Source organism: Corella eumyota, chromosome 3, assembly GCF_963082875.1.
Source record: "Corella eumyota chromosome 3, kaCorEumy4.1, whole genome shotgun sequence".
Classification (NCBI taxonomy): Eukaryota; Metazoa; Chordata; class Ascidiacea; order Phlebobranchia; family Corellidae; genus Corella; species Corella eumyota.
Window position 1 is genome coordinate 3,871,284 of NC_137492.1, and position 17,963 is coordinate 3,889,246.

General features: G+C 32.0%; 4 protein-coding genes across 4 annotated transcripts; 3 read left to right on the top strand and 1 right to left on the bottom strand.

Annotated features, from left to right (window-relative positions):
* Positions 1–26: 26 nt before the first annotated feature.
* LOC145744848 (serine racemase-like) lies at positions 27–1,111 on the top strand. The gene has a single exon (XM_082562804.1). The coding sequence runs from the start codon at positions 36–38 to the stop codon at positions 1,095–1,097; it is 1,062 nt and encodes a 353-aa protein (XP_082418930.1). The 5' UTR covers positions 27–35; the 3' UTR covers positions 1,098–1,111.
* Positions 1,112–1,405: 294 nt separating this feature from the next.
* On the top strand, positions 1,406–3,575 carry LOC145744849 (uncharacterized). Its single transcript, XM_082562805.1, has 6 exons — positions 1,406–1,682; positions 1,803–2,021; positions 2,123–2,255; positions 2,434–2,557; positions 2,796–3,061; positions 3,256–3,575. Exons 1-6 carry the CDS (start codon positions 1,537–1,539, stop codon positions 3,385–3,387), a joined length of 1,020 nt encoding a protein of 339 aa, XP_082418931.1. The 5' UTR covers positions 1,406–1,536; the 3' UTR covers positions 3,388–3,575.
* Positions 3,576–4,363: 788 nt separating this feature from the next.
* LOC145745469 (uncharacterized) lies at positions 4,364–11,611 on the top strand. The gene is made up of 9 exons (XM_082563556.1): positions 4,364–4,547; positions 5,818–5,914; positions 7,803–8,041; positions 8,264–8,445; positions 8,839–9,028; positions 9,152–9,199; positions 9,474–9,679; positions 10,061–10,569; positions 10,743–11,611. Exons 1-9 carry the CDS (start codon positions 4,469–4,471, stop codon positions 11,212–11,214), a joined length of 2,022 nt encoding a protein of 673 aa, XP_082419682.1. The 5' UTR covers positions 4,364–4,468; the 3' UTR covers positions 11,215–11,611.
* Positions 11,612–12,442: 831 nt separating this feature from the next.
* LOC145745138 (sialate:O-sulfotransferase 1-like) lies at positions 12,443–17,175 on the bottom strand. Its single transcript, XM_082563135.1, has 8 exons — positions 16,995–17,175; positions 15,411–15,522; positions 15,001–15,191; positions 14,669–14,867; positions 14,088–14,209; positions 13,857–13,994; positions 13,197–13,403; positions 12,443–12,948 (listed from the first exon to the last, which is right to left on the bottom strand). Exons 1-8 carry the CDS (start codon positions 17,173–17,175, stop codon positions 12,443–12,445), a joined length of 1,656 nt encoding a protein of 551 aa, XP_082419261.1.
* Positions 17,176–17,963: the final 788 nt, after the last annotated feature.

Below are 17,963 nucleotides of genomic sequence, written 5' to 3' on the forward strand. Positions count from 1 at the left end.
GAACCTTTATATGGCTTTGGATTACCACTAGCGAAATGTTAAACGTCGGAAAGCAAACATTGCGTTTTTCTTTTAAGTGGTCGGTAGTACCAAGTTTAAAAATGTCGACAGGTTACTGTATTACATATGAAGACGTTAAGGCAGCTTATACTGTTGTGAAACCGCACGTACACAGAACAGCATTGCTAGAATGTTCGACGATAAATAAACTATCAGGAAAAAATGTGTTTTTAAAAACGGAAAACTTACAGAAAACAGGATCGTTTAAAATCCGTGGTGCTATTAACGGTATTGCTAATATTCTAAGTAACGAATCAGAGCAAAAGCCTTTGTGTTTTGTGACACATAGCAGTGGAAATCATGGCCAAGCTTTGGCAAGAGCAGCACAGATGTTTAAAGTTCCAGCATATATCGCTACACCGTCCAATGCTCCACAATGTAAGAAAAACGCTGTCAAATCATATGATGGTATAGTTGTCGAATGCATACCAACTGAGGAAGAACGTAAAAAAATGGCTCAAAAGTTGTGCGAGGAAAAAAATGGCTATTTTATTGATCCTAGTCAGAACCCATTGATTATTGCCGGACAGGGTACAATGGCTATGGAATTACTTGAACAGAACCCTGAAATTGATGCTATAATAGCCCCAGTCGGTGGTGGTGGTATGATTAGTGGTATCGCAATTGCTGCTAAAAGTATTAAGCCATCAATTAAAATATATGCAGCCGAACCATGGGCTGCAAATGATTGTTATTTATCCAAGAAAAATGGTGTTTTGACCCCACTTAAAACAACACCAAACACCATAGCTGATGGTGTAAGAGTGAATGTAGGTGAAGTTACCTGGCCTATTATTCGAGATTTGGTAGATCATGTTTTTACAGTTACCGAAGAGGAAATAAAAATGGCAACTAAGCTAGTTTGGGAAAGAGCAAAGCTTGTGATAGAGCCGACTTCTGGTGTAGGCATTGCTGCTTTAATTGGTGATGAGTTTAAAAATATGCACTCTAATGATGATTCGGTAAAAAATGTTGCTGTAGTATTATGCGGAGGGAATGTAGATTTAAGTGCTATTAGTAAAGTGCTGGACCTCTAATTGCCAATTATCAACTAACCGTATCATATTATTGATTTATCATATTTATTTACCAATTAATTGTGCCCTTTTTTAACAAACTACTTTTTGGCTAACATGTTTTATTTTTATTGAAATTTTATTTGTCCTATTTATACAGTAAAAGGAATATCAAAATTTTAAGTTAATAAAGTATTTATGTATTAAATTTGGTGTCTTGTATTTTTAAAAATATGTTTTATAATAAAGTTCAACATTTGTTTTTGTAAAGGTGTAAAGATAAGATTTTATAGTTTTTTGTTGCTGCAAAACTCAAAGTAATGCACTTTTCTATGCAACTGTTTGTTTTAAACTTAACTATTTTTTGTTATCTAATTATATTAAATACTAACATGCTGTTTTAAACACTAATATTATCATTTTTATTAATAGATTATAGCTTAACTGTACAACAACAAAAATGAGTCAGCATTTAAAGTGCTGGGATAAAAATAATAAATCGACCTCTGCCTTTGAATTGTTATACCCATGGGCCCGACTAAGTAAATTGGGGTATGATAATTGGTGGGTTTACGACAACATTCACCCTGCTTCAGAAATATTTAGGTAACTAATATTAGTTTTTGTAAAATTCTACTAAACAAAAATTATTTATTTTAATTATGAGCCCTACTTATATTTTAATCAACTTATTGTATTTTTAATGCAAAAAATTATGTTTTTTAGAGTACCTTCTGGGGAATTTGCTTCAAATTTTAAATCTCTATCACCCAAGCATAAGAAGAAGGTTAAATCGAATGGCACAACCAGTAAAAATGGGTCGCATTTTTACATTGAAAAACTTAAAAAAAATATTTGTGAGGTAGACAGCTCCAAAGACGATCATGATCAAAATGAAATTAAAGTTCAAGACAAACATTTAAAAAAAGAATTCGGGCTGTTAAGGTAAAAAGACCTTTTATTAAAATTTTAATTTGGTTAGATTATAACCCAGGATTTTTCCAAAAAATGTCCGTGTTGCTATCAAATTTATGTTGTATTTATAGGCATAAAATAATTCCTGATGGTAATTGCTTGTATCGAGCCATAGCACAGGCATTAGTTCACGATCAATCTAAACACATGATTATGCGACATGAAGCAATTGAACATATCAGGGAAAATAAAAAAGAATTTGAAGTAAGACCACAATTTAAGGTGTAAAATATACATAAAAATATAGAGTGTTTTTATACTAAATTATAATCAATAAAAAATAAAAACAAATATTTGTGCAGATGAAATCTTTTTTTACTCGAATACATAAATACCGCTCAAATATTTATAAATTGTATTAAAATGTTTTCTTTTTAATTAGAAAGTTATAGAGGGTGATGTTGACTGTTTTCTGGATGAAGCACAAAAAGAAGGAGTTTGGGCAAGTTATGCTGAAATTCTTGCGCTGTCTCGATTACTTGATATAAATATTATTATTGTAACAGGTGAATCATAGTAATAGGCGTTAAATTCCTTTTATGTAAATAATAAATAAAAGACCATTTTACACCATTGTAAATCTTTGCAATAACAGTGTTGTTTTAATATTGTTTAATGCATAACTGGAAGAAATTTCTTTTTTAAATAAAATACTATTAGAATTATAAACTAGTTTTGCAAAAAAAATTAGTTTCGTCTTAAAAGTTACTTTAAAATTTGAAATTTTTTTGTTTTAATTAACAGGTGGATCTGCTTCTAATCCTAAAGTGCATGTCACATGCCACCATTTTGAACCTGACAACCAAACGCCCTTGCCACGTGACACATTGTGGTTATCATGGCTGTCCAATGGGCACTACGATGTGATTTTAAACAAAAAAATGGATAACCCGGAATATCTGAAATGGAAAAAATGTAAAAATACACAAATAGAAGCCGATGAAATGTTAGCTTTAAAGTTGTCACGCCGTAGCAGTGTTGATAGTGAAGAAGAATTATGCAACTCAGTGGTAAAAATTTAATTTTTTTGGGATTCCACATTTTTAATCTATTAAAGCTAAGTGTATGGTATATTTTATTTTAAATGATGCTATCGGTTTTACTTCATTTCCTGTTATAGGAAACACATATATATTATATAATTCCCATTCTTATTTATAGCATTATTAGTAAAGTAGTTAAATATCTTGTTTCCTATTTCCAGGCTTCGTCAAAAATAAGTGATTACAATTTAAAGGAATCGATTCGAATGCAAACTGAGAATGATGAAATTTTAGCAAGAAAATTGCAACAGGAAGAAGAAGATGAAGCTGATTTTGAAGACTTGTACGCCTAAACCTAAAACAAAACAAACCCCATTATAAATACCACTGTATTTTTTATCTAAGTGCATGACAATTTTAAACACATTTTTTTGCGCAGTGCCTTTTGTTCAAGTTTTTGTTTTTGTGCAATATACAGATTTAAGTTTTCCTATCATTTGCTTAAGGATGCCTGCTTTTTGCTGTGAATAAACAAAGACGTTTTTAAAAGAAATATTGTAAACATTTTATGAAGCTATAATCGGTGATCACATGTAACCGAAAAAGTAACTTTATTAAATTTTAGTTTGGTAAACAAAATTAATGACAAAGGTAAAATTTAATTTTGTTAATGAACATCTAAACACATTAACGGTTAGGGTCAGCCTTTAACCATAGGCCTTTAATTAGCTGTGCTTCAAGAGTTAATGCCTGTTTAATTGTAGCCTTCACGTTGCGTTAGGCTTCGTTAAAAAATCAAAAAAAACATAGGGAAACAACAGACACGAAATAGTATTAAGATAAGAACTGACGAAGTATTTGCTTGCACATTCAAAATATTAATTTGTATTGAACTATGCCTTATATGGCAGGCTTATAAAATGTTAATGGAATGCTATTGTGGCAAGGTTTCATAGGATTCGAACTATAAACTTTAACTGGTGTTTGGGAACACTGTAAAGCTCTGGCACGACATCTTGGGGCTATAATTAATATTGTTAAACATAAACTTATTTTATTAAAAGCCCCGAGGGTTCGTTCGGGTTTTAATCAGACGATATTCAAGTTTCTTGTGATAACAAGCAGTCTGCCAGTGTGCACGTCCACAGTTTTGTTTTTATGAAAAAATGTCGAGTCTTGAAAGCAAAACTGGTTTAAATGTCGCCGTACGGCGTTGAAGGCGTTAGTAATTAGTAACAATCTCACTAATTCGATTAAACTCGGATTACAATTTGTTTTTAAATTAGAGTTGTGCCGCAATTTATATTATAAGTTACATTTAAAGTTTTACAGTGCTCTAGGTATTTAAATAAACTAAAGTTAAGTATGTTTCTTATATAAAAGTAACAAGTAAATTAAAACAGGGCAACGTTACTATATTTTAAACGAAAAGCTATGTCTTCTAAAAGGAAAATTGTATCTCTCTGTTATACCATTTGGTTTATTGTTTCGGTGTTAGCAAACGCTGATACAGGTAAGATGTTTAAAATTTTTTTACTATTTTTACTAAGTTAGGACCATAGGCTAGTGTTGTTAATTAAAGGCGACCGTAAAAAATGATACAAAGGATGTATTTTGAAGGTTATTACCAAACTAGATAATATAGTGCAATATTTGCTAGCTACTTAAATGTGTAAGTGCGTAAATTCGATTTGTAAATGTTAGAGTTAATTAAAACAAATTAAACGATTATATAAAGCTTTATTTGTGGTAACCATCTTAAAAAGATATAAAAGATGATTGGGTTAAAAACGAAACAAATTTATTTTAATCTTATTCACCGGAAACAAACGTTGTTTGTGCTACTTAGCAAAACTGCTGCTGCAGGCTTAAAATTTTTGTGCGTCAAAAAACATTATTTTTTTCGAAAACAACACGTCTTTGTTTCTTAGTCAAATTTTAAAATCTTATGTTGATGTTATATTTTTGTCAATTTTTTTATTTTTGTTGGGTGAATGACCTTTTTGACGTACGTATCAATTGATTATAATTGTTGCCATTCTAAAAAGATTGGTGGCGATCGTAGTATTGCATTCTTACAGATTGTTTACATTAAAACTTGGCTTGCCTGTAGGCTTATTACCACGCTTGCGTACGTTACTAAGTCTAATCCTTGTTTTCGGCATATTTCATTTCAAATTCGATATTTGACGTTTGCCTTTTTTCGTATTTTGTATCGGACTAAATTTTTTTTTTGTTGAGTAATTGCCGCCACATTTTTTGTTGAGTAATTGCTGAAAAATGATAAAAATCGTTCCAAAAACTTGATAATGTGATTTAAAAAAAATTATGATTAATATTCGCCTACGCAACACACAGAGCTACGTGATAAAATTTGTTTGGTGAGTTCTTGCTTTAAATAGAATGTTTTTTGGGTTTTCGTCGTGCTATTTCTAGACAAAGTGCGATTGTTATTCATCCAAATATACCAGGTTTCTAGAAAACAAGTATTCTTACCTCTAGCCAAATGAGGTGTTAATATTTCACTGAATTATAAACCAACTATTCGTATTAAGAAGGAGTGTGTATAGATTAAACTGCTAAGCCATATCGCATTATATTGGTAATGTTACTGAATGGCTCATCCATTTAGCTACTTGTCTTTTTAAATTAAAAATATTAAACCAAAATACAATTGCGTTTTTTTAAATGCGCTGTATCATATTATTCATTTAAGCAATATTTTGTTTTTGGGATACGTCAAAATTAAAGTGTCTGTGTTTTAAATTTTTTTTTGTTTTTAGACTCACGACTTGCTTTAGAAGGTTGCCAGTATGTCGATGCATTTTCCGTCGATTGTTGGTGGAAGAAAAATATTGGAAATTCCAGCACAAATTTGAGGTAAATTGATCTTGTTCTGTTAGACATGTAAAAACAAAATTATTTATTTTTCTTTATTTTAAAACCTTTACCAATATGCAAAACTCTGACATAACCATGTATATTCAAAGAATTTAATGTCACAAACAATAACAGAGTTTTAAAAATCTAGCCATATTTAGTCGCCATAAAAAACACGAAAACTTTCAGTCACGCCAAGTGCATTGTGGGACCCAAAAACTGGACTATGATCCGGTGTTTTGACTTTAAATGTCGTCAGACTGTTCTCGAAAATACGTGCGTTACAAGGCCGTCTTTGGTGCCCAGACGATTTCTTAGAACACAAATAGTTGGGTTCATTCCTGGAATCGACTATTATCCTAGTTTGTTTATTGTTATTCTGAGTAACTTTGAATTTTGCGGTATTCAGTCTAATCTAAACCTTAATTCGAACAGTGTCCGAACAGTTAATGTGCATTTTCTCTTATGGAATGCTACTGCATTTAATATTTGGACAAATTGCTTTAATAAAATTCAACAAACGCATGTGACATTAAAGTGTGGTACCAAGGACTAGTAATTGTGATAAGAGTATAGACTGTTTCAGTGTTTTACGTTAACCAAAACCATTAACAAATTGTGACACTAATGGTTCAATTTACATGTGTGGTATTTGGTCATGTCTAAATAAACGCTTAATGACCGATTTTTACCTTACGACAACGTTATATCGTTCGGCTCTCGTGCAAATGTTAACCACAGTTTGCTTGTACCGCCTAAAGCGGTTAAAAGCATGGCTTTTCGTATGCCCGCGGCACAGAGAACTTGCTTATAGCTATGCGAGGCTATCTCATCAACAAGCTACGGAAAGGGATTTCAAAAAACGCCCGATAAAACAACGAAAATACGCGATCAAGATGGTACGGGAAATTTGCAAACCTTTGACTGGTCACGTAGGCAGTTTTTGACAAGTCACTTCTGTTTGTAATATGTGGTATCATTTCGATTTGCAACGGCAGTCGAATTAAAGAGAATTAGTAACGCAAGTATGTGATGTTTATTTTTGTTTATGCCAACCTAAACAAATGATTTAAGACCTTCGGACCGCAAATCTCACTCGCATATTTCATAAAACCTGTCACAGTATTCTATACAATCTCTTTGTTGAAAAGCAATCTACTTTTATTGTATTCGGTAAAATTTTTCTAAAGATTTTTGAAACAAAACCGCTAACACTTGATAAAAATTGTGGATATTGAATTTTGACACTAATACGTTTACAAAGCATTAGCACGACTTGTGTACACGTGCTAAATGTAATAAACACACATTTAAGCCACCAAAAGAAAAATAATCTTGCTTAAGCTGGATATAAAGACTAAAAATTACCACAATTTATCTTAAAGTTATTTAATAAACAAAAAAATAAACACCCCGCCCTATTAATAATATCACAGTCTAGCTGTTCAGGCAATTAGGGTTTTAACACAAAATTGTATGGTTTAATAATATAGGTTTTATATATACAGAATATAGCCTTGCTGAAAGAGTTGTTTATTTTTATGTTATTATAACTTTTGATACGGTTTAATAAAACTATTATTATTACTTTACACTTTTAATGAGTCATCTTAACCTGTCAGAATTCATCAAACTTGGATAAATAAATCCATTAACGACCCAATTTAACCTTGTTTTGTTGATGTGGTAAACTTAGAAAAGTGACAAAAATATTTATTTTTTAAAAGATTTTATAGTCAAAATTAATTACCTTATACCTAACATACCTATAGTTTTTTTTGTAATTGCAATAATTAATGCATTTTTTTACTTTACAATCCTAAATATTTTAAAGAAAAACAACAAGTGATCCAAAATGTGATAAACAATTTTTTTTTTAATTTTGTAGGTTGTCATACATCAAGAATTCAGACCACTTAGATAAACAAGTTATCCGTTATTGTTCGCCAACATTGCAAAGTACCAACTTCAATGGTGACGTCATAGAGCATTGCGAAATCGAAGACGGTGTGTTACCGTTTGCGACTTTCACTCTATTTCTGTCGTCCTCTGCTTGTGATAAAAATTCAACCGACTGCAAAAACACAACAGGGCCAGAAATTAAATTCAGCTGTGACCCTTACAACGGTAAAAAAACTAATAATACAACATGTTGTTGGTTTACTTTCTAAAAACCAAAAATTTATTGGCCCAAAACTCTAATCAATCAATCTTTTGTGTACTTGAATTGCTTTCTTTCCACAAGTTGTTATACAGTCGTAGGCGGTAAAACCGCCGTGTAGATCAAGATATAATTAAAATGTACTTACTGTTAAAACTTTATGACCTAATAGATACTTTTATTCATAGTTGTCCTACAAGTTGGGCCGAGTAACTTTGTCCTGGATTTACCACATAGACAACTGACTTGGGAGCCTCCTGAAAAAGAAGATTCCAGTATGCAATTTGTCAGCAGCATTATTGAGACCAAGTACAAACTGGTTTATCGAGTTACAACTAATGAAAAACTTGATAACCAAAATAACTGGAAGGTAGCTAAATTAAATTTTTGTATGTACTTTGCACCAGGACTGACATTTAATTGTTTGCCTATCATGGATATCTTTAACAGTGTTATTTTGCTTGAAGGCCATAATTAATTTTTAAATAGAAAATCATTTCTCAAGACCTTTAGCAGAATGTGTACTAGATATAATTATAGAACTAGTCTAAAAACAGCCGTGAACTCGGTAGATTAATAACAACCTTTCTCAAAATCTATTTCTGCTTAACAAAGATTAACTTAACGGCGAAGATACACGAAAACTTTCCGATATTTTTCTTAATCAACGTTTGTACCTTATCTAGTGTTAAATCGAAAGCTGTGTTTATTTTGGCAACAGAAAACGTGTCGCAAGACTAAACAGGATTTATTTTTCGTTAAGAATTGGTATATTGGAAAACGAGAGAGCTTTTACCTTGGACATTTAATCCCCGGCGCTGTTTACGAAACCAAAGTTTTCGCATCAGTTCAAAACAGTCCGAACGACGAAGACATTGTATGGAGTCCTGCCTCTCAAGTTATCCAGTTTACAGCTCCCTTTCCAGTACATCCAAATACTAGTACAGTAACAGGTAATGTACACTGCTACATTCCTTAAAAGTGTAAGGACAAATATTAAGTTTAATTTTTTAGGTACTTAGAATTTTTTAGGTCTTGTGTAAGTTTATTTAAGTAATTACGCTTTGTTTTTACAGTTAAGAATAATACGCCCACATTGCACGCACACCAAGCTACCACAATCCGTAAGTATGTTTATGCATTACTGGCGTGACTACGCACGATTGTTATGTCCGCTTGTTTTGAATTTTTCTTTCACTTTATCACAGGATCAGCCTTGTTGTTGTTTTTGTAGCCAAGAATTTAAATGACGCAAGCAACTGACGCAAAAATAAAAATATTGTTTTGATGGCCCAAAAAAATAACTATGTACCATTTAAGATCTTCCCAAGCCACCAAGATATTTATTTTAAAGTTACAATAGCAGAAATTGTACTTAATTATATTTTTATTTTGTAGATCCAAACGCGGTGAATGGTACAGTTTTATCGGCCAGGCAAACTGCGGGTGCGATTTGGTTGGTATGCGTTCTGGTAATTACGTTTGCCATGATATTTTCATTGATCACATATGTGCTTGTGTACAAAAAACTTTGCTGTTGCTGTCCTAACAATGTTAAAATCCCAAAACCAGTCGTTATGGTAGAAATGGACAACTTCAGCCAGGTAAGATTTTAAAGACAATGCTTGTTATTTTCGTGGCGTAGTAACTGATTTGTGATCACAAGCCACAAATTTCGCTGGAAAATAATTAAAATTATTTGCGCACGGTTGCAAATAGTTTCGGGCGACGTACAAAAATTCCACGTCCAACTCAGATTACTCTTTAATCTCGTAAGCCTGTAAATGTCACGTGGGTTTTTACCGGGAAACTCAGATGTTGAGAATGGCTTAAACGAAACCATAAACTATGCAGATAATGTCTTCCCAATACCTGCTCGATAAGATTGCGATAAAAAACGAATGACGCCAACAGATGTAAAAATGTATTTTATGTTTTTATAATCCAGCTCCCCTTATCGAAAATCTAACATTTATTTTTTGCAGCACCCCTGTTATTATGATGCAAACGAGGCGCCGGATACGATTCCCGTGACGTCACTGCTCCAGCACTCCACCAAACGGAACGGAATGATAAAGCAGATTTCGTGTACATTAAAGGATGTCTACCCGTCCATTGTTTTGTCAAGGCCAAATTCCTGCAACGAAAAGCAAAATGGCCGATTTCGGACAAGGGGCGACCACCCTTCACTTGACTCTGATGACGTGAGTTACTCAGATGCAAGCGACCCCATGTGGCTAGACCACGGCAACAACCATGGACGTAATATTGCCTTGCCCAGCGCTAAAAGACGAGCAGTAAAACAAAATTCCATCGAAAGTCAACCCATGTTGGAAAATTCAAATATGGAGTCAAAAGAAGGGTCGTGTTCAACTTCTAACGGTTTATTTTATCCCCACGACAAGACTTTTTTATGCGATAACATTGGTGGAGACAAGCATTTGGAAATACATAATCCGAAATCCGAAAACCTTGAAGATTTATCAATCGAAAGGTGGGCAATTTGCTTTAAGGGACTAAAATTATCTTACATTCTCAAAAATTTTAGATTTTTAGATTGAGGTAAAACACTTAAGTGCATTGGGGTTTATTTCCCAATATATCTTGATAGTATATTCGCGATCTTAAGTAACCTCAAACTGTGGTTTAACGTGTTTGTTTTTACAGGTACGACAATATGGACTATGTTGGCGAAGTCTGCCCGAAAACACCCTGTTTATTACATGAAAAGGCAGAGCAATTTAAAAAGACTTTTCTCAAGGATAAAGGGGAGGAGATACCCGACTACATACAGATAACATCAAATCTAAGAGGCAGGCAGAACGAACACGTTAGTGTGTACGTCGCTTCCAACATAGACACAAGCGCCTTTGACAACGGGGTCATACTTAAAAAGGTTGCAAACTCGTGCGAATGTAAATTAAAAGCAAAACAAAGCGATGATAAAATATGTGATGTCTGCAGGCTTAAGCCGAACGACCCAAACAGTGATTTAGTATTTATAGCAGGACTCTACGACCTACAGTCGGTGCAACTGGGAGCTACCTCCAGTAACAACAACACAACGAATCGTAGTTCGTCGTCGAGTAGCAATTCTGTTGACTCGGGTTATAGCCCAGACGCCAGCGGGAGAATGTAAAACTATATTTAATTTATTTATTTTAACCTTGCCGAACTGATAACCCACAATCAACATGGTTTTATTTGTTTACAAAATCATATTTTATAATATTAAATCGCTAAAATGTGTTTTTAAATACAATTTTTCTTTAAATACGTAATTTTACGATAGTTATTTAAATAAATTTACTTTTATTTTTAATCATTTTTACTTTTTTATTTATATTTTTGTTGAGAAGTTCATTATAAAAACGTAATTAAATTTATGTACAGCTTGTAATTTAAATTGAGATTTGCATTATATTTGATATGCTTAAGTACATGATAAAATAATACGTATTTTTATTTATATTTGCAAAAAATATTTATTAAAATATTATCTACTATAAGATTGTTTTAAAATATTAAACATAATTTTGATTGAAATAAAAAAATGTCCATAAAAATATAAAAAAAATGCTTTTTTTAAATAATTGTTTAATATTAGGTTTGTGTATTTTGCAATTTAGAATATAGTTAAGTTATTAGGTTGTTGTTACAAGTACTAGAGAAGTCTTATGCGCCGGAGGCATATGCAAGTCTTCTTATGTAAATACACTCGCAATTACGCATTGTTTACTTAATTTGGCTAAACTCTTCGTCTCTAAGAATGTTGTTAACTATAATCTTAATACTATTCTAATCTATTCGTTCTAAATAGTAAACAATTAAAGCATTGATAAGTAAAAAAATACCGAATTTAAAAATAACATGAGATTTATAATTTTAAAATGTTAACATTTAACAAAGTCCTAAAAATGGACAAAAATTAAAGGTTTTTCTATATAAAAGAATGACCCATTTGAAATGCTAAGCCAATATTTTGGTAAAGATAGCGGGCTACATTTTTGTTTCGTAAATAGAAAATATAGTCAAGTTGCAACACACAAGATCTTTATCAATCAAGCATCAACGCGTAGAATACAGCTCTGACGCACATTAAGTCTATAAAAAGGCTTCCGACCAAAAAATATACGAAAAAAATTTCTGTAAATATATCTACCAGAACAGTGAACCGGTTTTCAGCGTTTTAAATTACAAAAAGTGCATATGATATCATGGTCTGGTATTAATGGTTGGAATTTTAAAGACGTGTTTTATGCACGTAAGTTAAAAAAGGTAAAGACAAATATAGAATAAATATTGGTAATTAGCACGTTTAAAATGCTAGAAAAAATTACCCTTAGGAAAGTATTATCCAAATTGCCTTAAAGATAAGGCTTTAATATGCTTGAGTCAGATGATTTTAATTTAATGCTTTCACCTATCATTTTGCCATGGTTCTTAGTGACCCTAGAAACATAGATTCCAGCCTTTGCGTCTGTACTTTCAACCAAATAAGGAGGCAGCATTTTACAAGAAGAACAAAGTTGTTGGGCCAGAACTTTTCGAACTTTTTTGATAGCAATGTTCACAAAATTAATTACAGCTGAGGTAAAGGGACGAAATTGTTTAGGCCTTGCTTGGCGTTTAAATAAACCAAAATCTTCAGTTGCCAGACAAAACATTCGGTCAGAAGACAATTTAAAATCACGTGACCAGAACGGATCACGTGATGGGTGGCGAATAAACGCGAGAATCTTTTTAATTTCTCGCTCAGGGTGTTCTATAAGGTCTTGGTAATAAACAGTGTGTTTTGAAACGTTAGATTCCAGAACTTTGGTAATTGAATTTTTCCACTGGTTTGTCATTGGAACAACAAACTTTGACCATTCTAAAAACAAAACTTAAATTATTTTGTTCCAAATTTATATTCTCATATCGGGATAAAATGGATTTGGTTATATTGCATATACTACTAGACCAATTTTATATAGACTAGTTTGGATCCATTTCTAAATACAAAAACCTATCCTAAGTATATCCCTATTTACTAGGGTAGTTATGTTAGAGATTTTCCATTTACAAAACTACTTTAAAACGTATGTAAAAATAAAGCTAAATATTTCATTATTACCTCACCTCTAGAATAGTAAGAAGCACGCTGAGCTAAACCCACGTGACTTTGTGATGTTCTTCTGTTAAATTCAGCTACCAAAGCATCAAATGGATTTCGAATAAGTAAAATTACTTTCGTATAATTTTTAAGGGTGCTCGACTTATCTGGATAAATGTGATCCTTAACACATAATGTTCTGCTGCATCCAGTAAGCATTTCGCCTAACATACCTTAAAAATTATGGTATTTATATTATGTAAGCTCTGTAGATATTTAGTTTTTTTTTAATATAGTTAATAAACTGAATGTTAATGTCACCCTTAGAAAAAATATCACCAAAATGAGACCTTTATTTTAACTAGAAAAAAACGTTAACGGTATAGTTTTTATTGGGAATATTTTCGAAATACAGCAAATTCCAATAAAAAATATTTATTTTTTGATAAACAGTATATGTTGACATCGGAAATTTATGTAGCTTAAAGTTAATTAACTGTGTCGTTACAGCCCTCAAGCTTGTCTCTGCATAAGCAAAAATAAAGCCAATTTCACACGTTTTTCGGGTTGTAAAGTTTCCAATAGACATTTAAAACCTATCACGGTTCTAGCCTATAACAGCACACGTACAGTAAACATGTAGCACACGTACAGTAAACATGTAGAAACTAGTACGAAACTCACACCTTTGTTGTAAACGTCTGTATCGTTGTATACACTTCCAGTATATATTCCAGTTGCTGTTTCTAGCATACTTCTTAAAAACGTATTACCGGATCCAGCAAAACTTATAAGACCAACACAGTCATGACCACTCTCTTTATCTAAAACCGTTGTATTACGGTAAGATTGTGGTGGTAGGCTTTAATTAAAGACAGGAGTATTTTAAATATATACCAACAATAAATGCTAACTACCTGCGGGTAGAAATTGTTTTTTGCTGCAAAAAGAATCGTCAGCCCAAGTTAACCAAACCGCCAAATGTCGTTTCTTAGTGACGTCATAGTCAGCATTGTCCAAACGAACTAACAACTTTAATCTACAAATTAAAGATTACTCAGGGAAAGTTAAGATGAAATGACATGGTTAATAAACATAAAAGTTATCTTGTGGACGTGACCTGAGGCACACGGTATTATAGTTATTCGACTTTTGTTTGTATTTCTTGTTATGTGGTCTATTAAGAGTTATACTATAGTAACCTTTCCTGGACAAATACTTTAGTTAAATTTCTCAATATAAAATATAAAATTAACTTTAATAATCTAAGTTAATGGATAAACATATTGCATTAGATAAAAATCGTTAATATGTAGCATAGAAGCCTAAAAAATACATTAAATCGCCAAAGTTATTTGTACAAGTTTTACAAGTCATTTATGTTATATTTTATTACTCTATGTTTATTTCTTAAAGTCTCATTTGCAATAAAACAGCTACTACTAAATACAAGCAAAAACATAAATAGACAAGTAGTAGTCAACAAAATTTAACTTACTTTGATCTTGTGTTATGGCATGTGCATATATTTGTGGCACTAACTATTGCAAGGTGAAAGTAATTTCTTTCACAGTAAGTATAGCAAACATCTGCTAAGTAATCTTTTAATGTTATTGTGTAGTCTTGATTTGTATATATATCTCCATAGAAAATGCCAAGAAAGTTATCCTTGAGGTCTTTATCTGTGATCTGTCTACCTGTATATAGATGCAATTTTACAATAGGAAATCTAACTAAGGTAATGGTAATGTTGTTCATTAAAACTATAAATGTGTTTAGATGTCATATGGTTTAAAACCCCTGAAAATGCATTATTTAAAACATAAATACCTTTTTTGCATGTTGAAGTTATGTAAAACAATTTTACCAGTAAAAGAAAATTGTTCTCGCTTTCAGACGACGCAAGAATTCTATTCGTTAAATCAAGTGTTTTTACATTTTCCCCACAATAGCAATTGGTTTGCCAACTTCCGTCAGTTGGCGCTACCGAGGCCGTGAGAAAACCAACATGGGACAAATTTCTGCGAAAACAAGGGAGTAAATAAACTTTTGAACCTAAAAAAATTCCCTATGTCTAATTCTTATAATATGCACTTGGTTTTAGGAAATAGGTCATAGTCAAAGATACTCGGTTAAAAGTAGTTTACCTAGATAAGGTACCCAAAGTCCAACTATAAGTGAATGAACATCATACATTGACAAAACAACAGGCTTATTTAAATATAAATGTGTTTACTTACCGCGTTATGCATTGTTCAATACAGTCCCATTGCGTTATTGCGCTTTGAACAAATATTGGATTTTTCAATAAAAATTCTGAGTTTCGAAAATGAAATGTTCCAATTTTTAAAGCTGACAAAAACAAAAAAAAAAGTTTAACAAAAAAATATATATATTTAATTGACAAAATGTTTAAACAAAGAACGCTTATTTTAAATTTAATCAAACCTTTTTTAACATTAAAACACTAAAAAAGCGAAATAGGCTTAAGCAACGCAAGTTAAAGCAAATATTTTTGCGTGGCTCTTTAGGCAAAAAATCGTGGAAAAACATACAAAAAAACAGACTGCCTGCTAGCCTAAACAAGTGCTTTAGTTACATACAGTAAACTATATATGATGGTTTTTAAAAAGCCTAACTTAACCTAGTTTACGAATTTAGTTTTAATTAAACACTTGAATATAATAGTAAATTTGCAGTACTTTTACAACTTTAACATATAAAATAATACACAACCCAAAATAAATTATTATTTGTCATACTAGTTAAATATTTGACACACAGTTACAATAATGTATTGTTGCTTATATTTTACTCCAACCTGGTCGATGTTAACACCTATAGTTAGTTTTAATATACAAAATAAACATAAATAAAGTTTAACAAACACAGAATATACTTCCCTAATACTAACTAATCAAATATACCCAGAAATAGTGGTTTTATACTCTAAACATAGATTACTAACGTTCTTAACACAAACAGTACATTTATTAACTTTTACATTTTGCACAACACACTTAGCTTTATAACTTTGAACTTCAAAACCCTTTTAAAAGCAAATAATTATATACTTAGCCTAAATATCTAAATCTAAGTAACAGTATGCTATAGCTAAAATACACACTTTTACATATTTTTTAATGAAAACCGCAAAAAATCTGATACTTGCTAAGCAAACAATTTTAATCGACTACAAAACGCTTTACCTTACTCTGAACCGGTCAAAATAACTCATAAAACGCCCACATCTTAGTCCTACTAGCGTACAGGTTAACCGTCACTATCTAAACACAACACACCGCAAATGAGCTATAGCTTGAACAAATCACGAACTAAAAGATAAGCAAAAACAACTACAACTCTTAACTAACTAATCTGGTATCTACAACGCATAAAAAACTACCCAAAAATGTTACTTCAATAATATATTACAGTGTATGCTGCCTTTGCAAACCTATGCTTTAGATGTTTAGAGCAGATGTAATGGAGTACAAGGCTCTTATAACATCCAGCATAGGAAGAGAGCAGTTGGCCTCCCACATCGGTGGGAGGCCCCCCACATCTCTACTACTGTAAAGCACTCAGGAATAATGGGGTGCCAGTATAAACAAAATATAATGGTGGTTGTGGTCCTTTATATTTTTAAACAAATACGCAGAAACTTTTTAATTGCATTTTTAAGTTAGACAGTTTGTTTGTCTTTCTTGCCATACGAAGAAGGTAATAAGGTACGGTAATATAACCTATGCCAAAGCCTATATGCAAAATCATTTCCCGAAAAATTTAAAAATACAATTTTTATCAAAGCCACATTATCTTACGTTTACAGGAGACAGCATGTGTTCCAAAATACTTGTTGTCGTCGTCCGTAATTGGTCTCGAGCTATATAACCTTGCCTGTTGTATCAAGTACATAAGCGAAACCACAGCAATGATAGCACAAACCTGCGCCCTTTTAGCCTTTGCGCAAAAGCCAGGCTTACCTAGCCTTGCTTTGAGCATAGTGCGTGTGTGTATTCGACATTTTTAATGTTTGATATCTCGTTTCAAATGGAGTTCATTTCCTGGCTCGTTTCATGTTGCTTGTTTATACCTGGAAGTGGTCACAAATCCATGTTCAACGATAAGCGGTGTTTATATTTAAGTGGATTCCGTGTAAACCTACAACGGTCTGACACATTAAGGGATGTAATAACTAAAATAGAACGCGCATTTAGCAGCAATCTTTGTATAATGTCAATAAACAAATCCTCATTTCTGGTGTAGTGAATTGTAAATCGAGACTTCTTGTTAAGTCAATCACAGATCTAAATACAAAATAAACGAGTCTAGACTTTATGCTGTACATTTATTATTAATGTAGAAGAATATTTAGTTGAAGGGTTGCAAATACTGCTTTTCTCCATATTTAAATCAAAGTCAGCATGTAATTTCTGTCAAATATGACAAATCGCCTTATCAAAAATGCGCAAGCAAAGCGACGTTCTTTTTATTAATGCGAAATGCATATCAGCATATCAGTTCAAAACAAGTTTTATAGGAAAAAAATTGTTGTTAAAATATTGATCTAGGCCTGTAGATACTAGATACTACACCGCAAAAGATGAATGGGACCTATAAAAAATATTTTCTCCTTCTATTATCGTATGTAGCATTTATGCAAAATGTTTAATAATTTAATGTCAGTCTGTATTGACAATTGATAGAAAAAGGCACTGTCAATTTGAGATATTTAGTATGTTATTTGTCTTTTAAATTATAAGTAATAAAGTTTACACAACTTATTATTT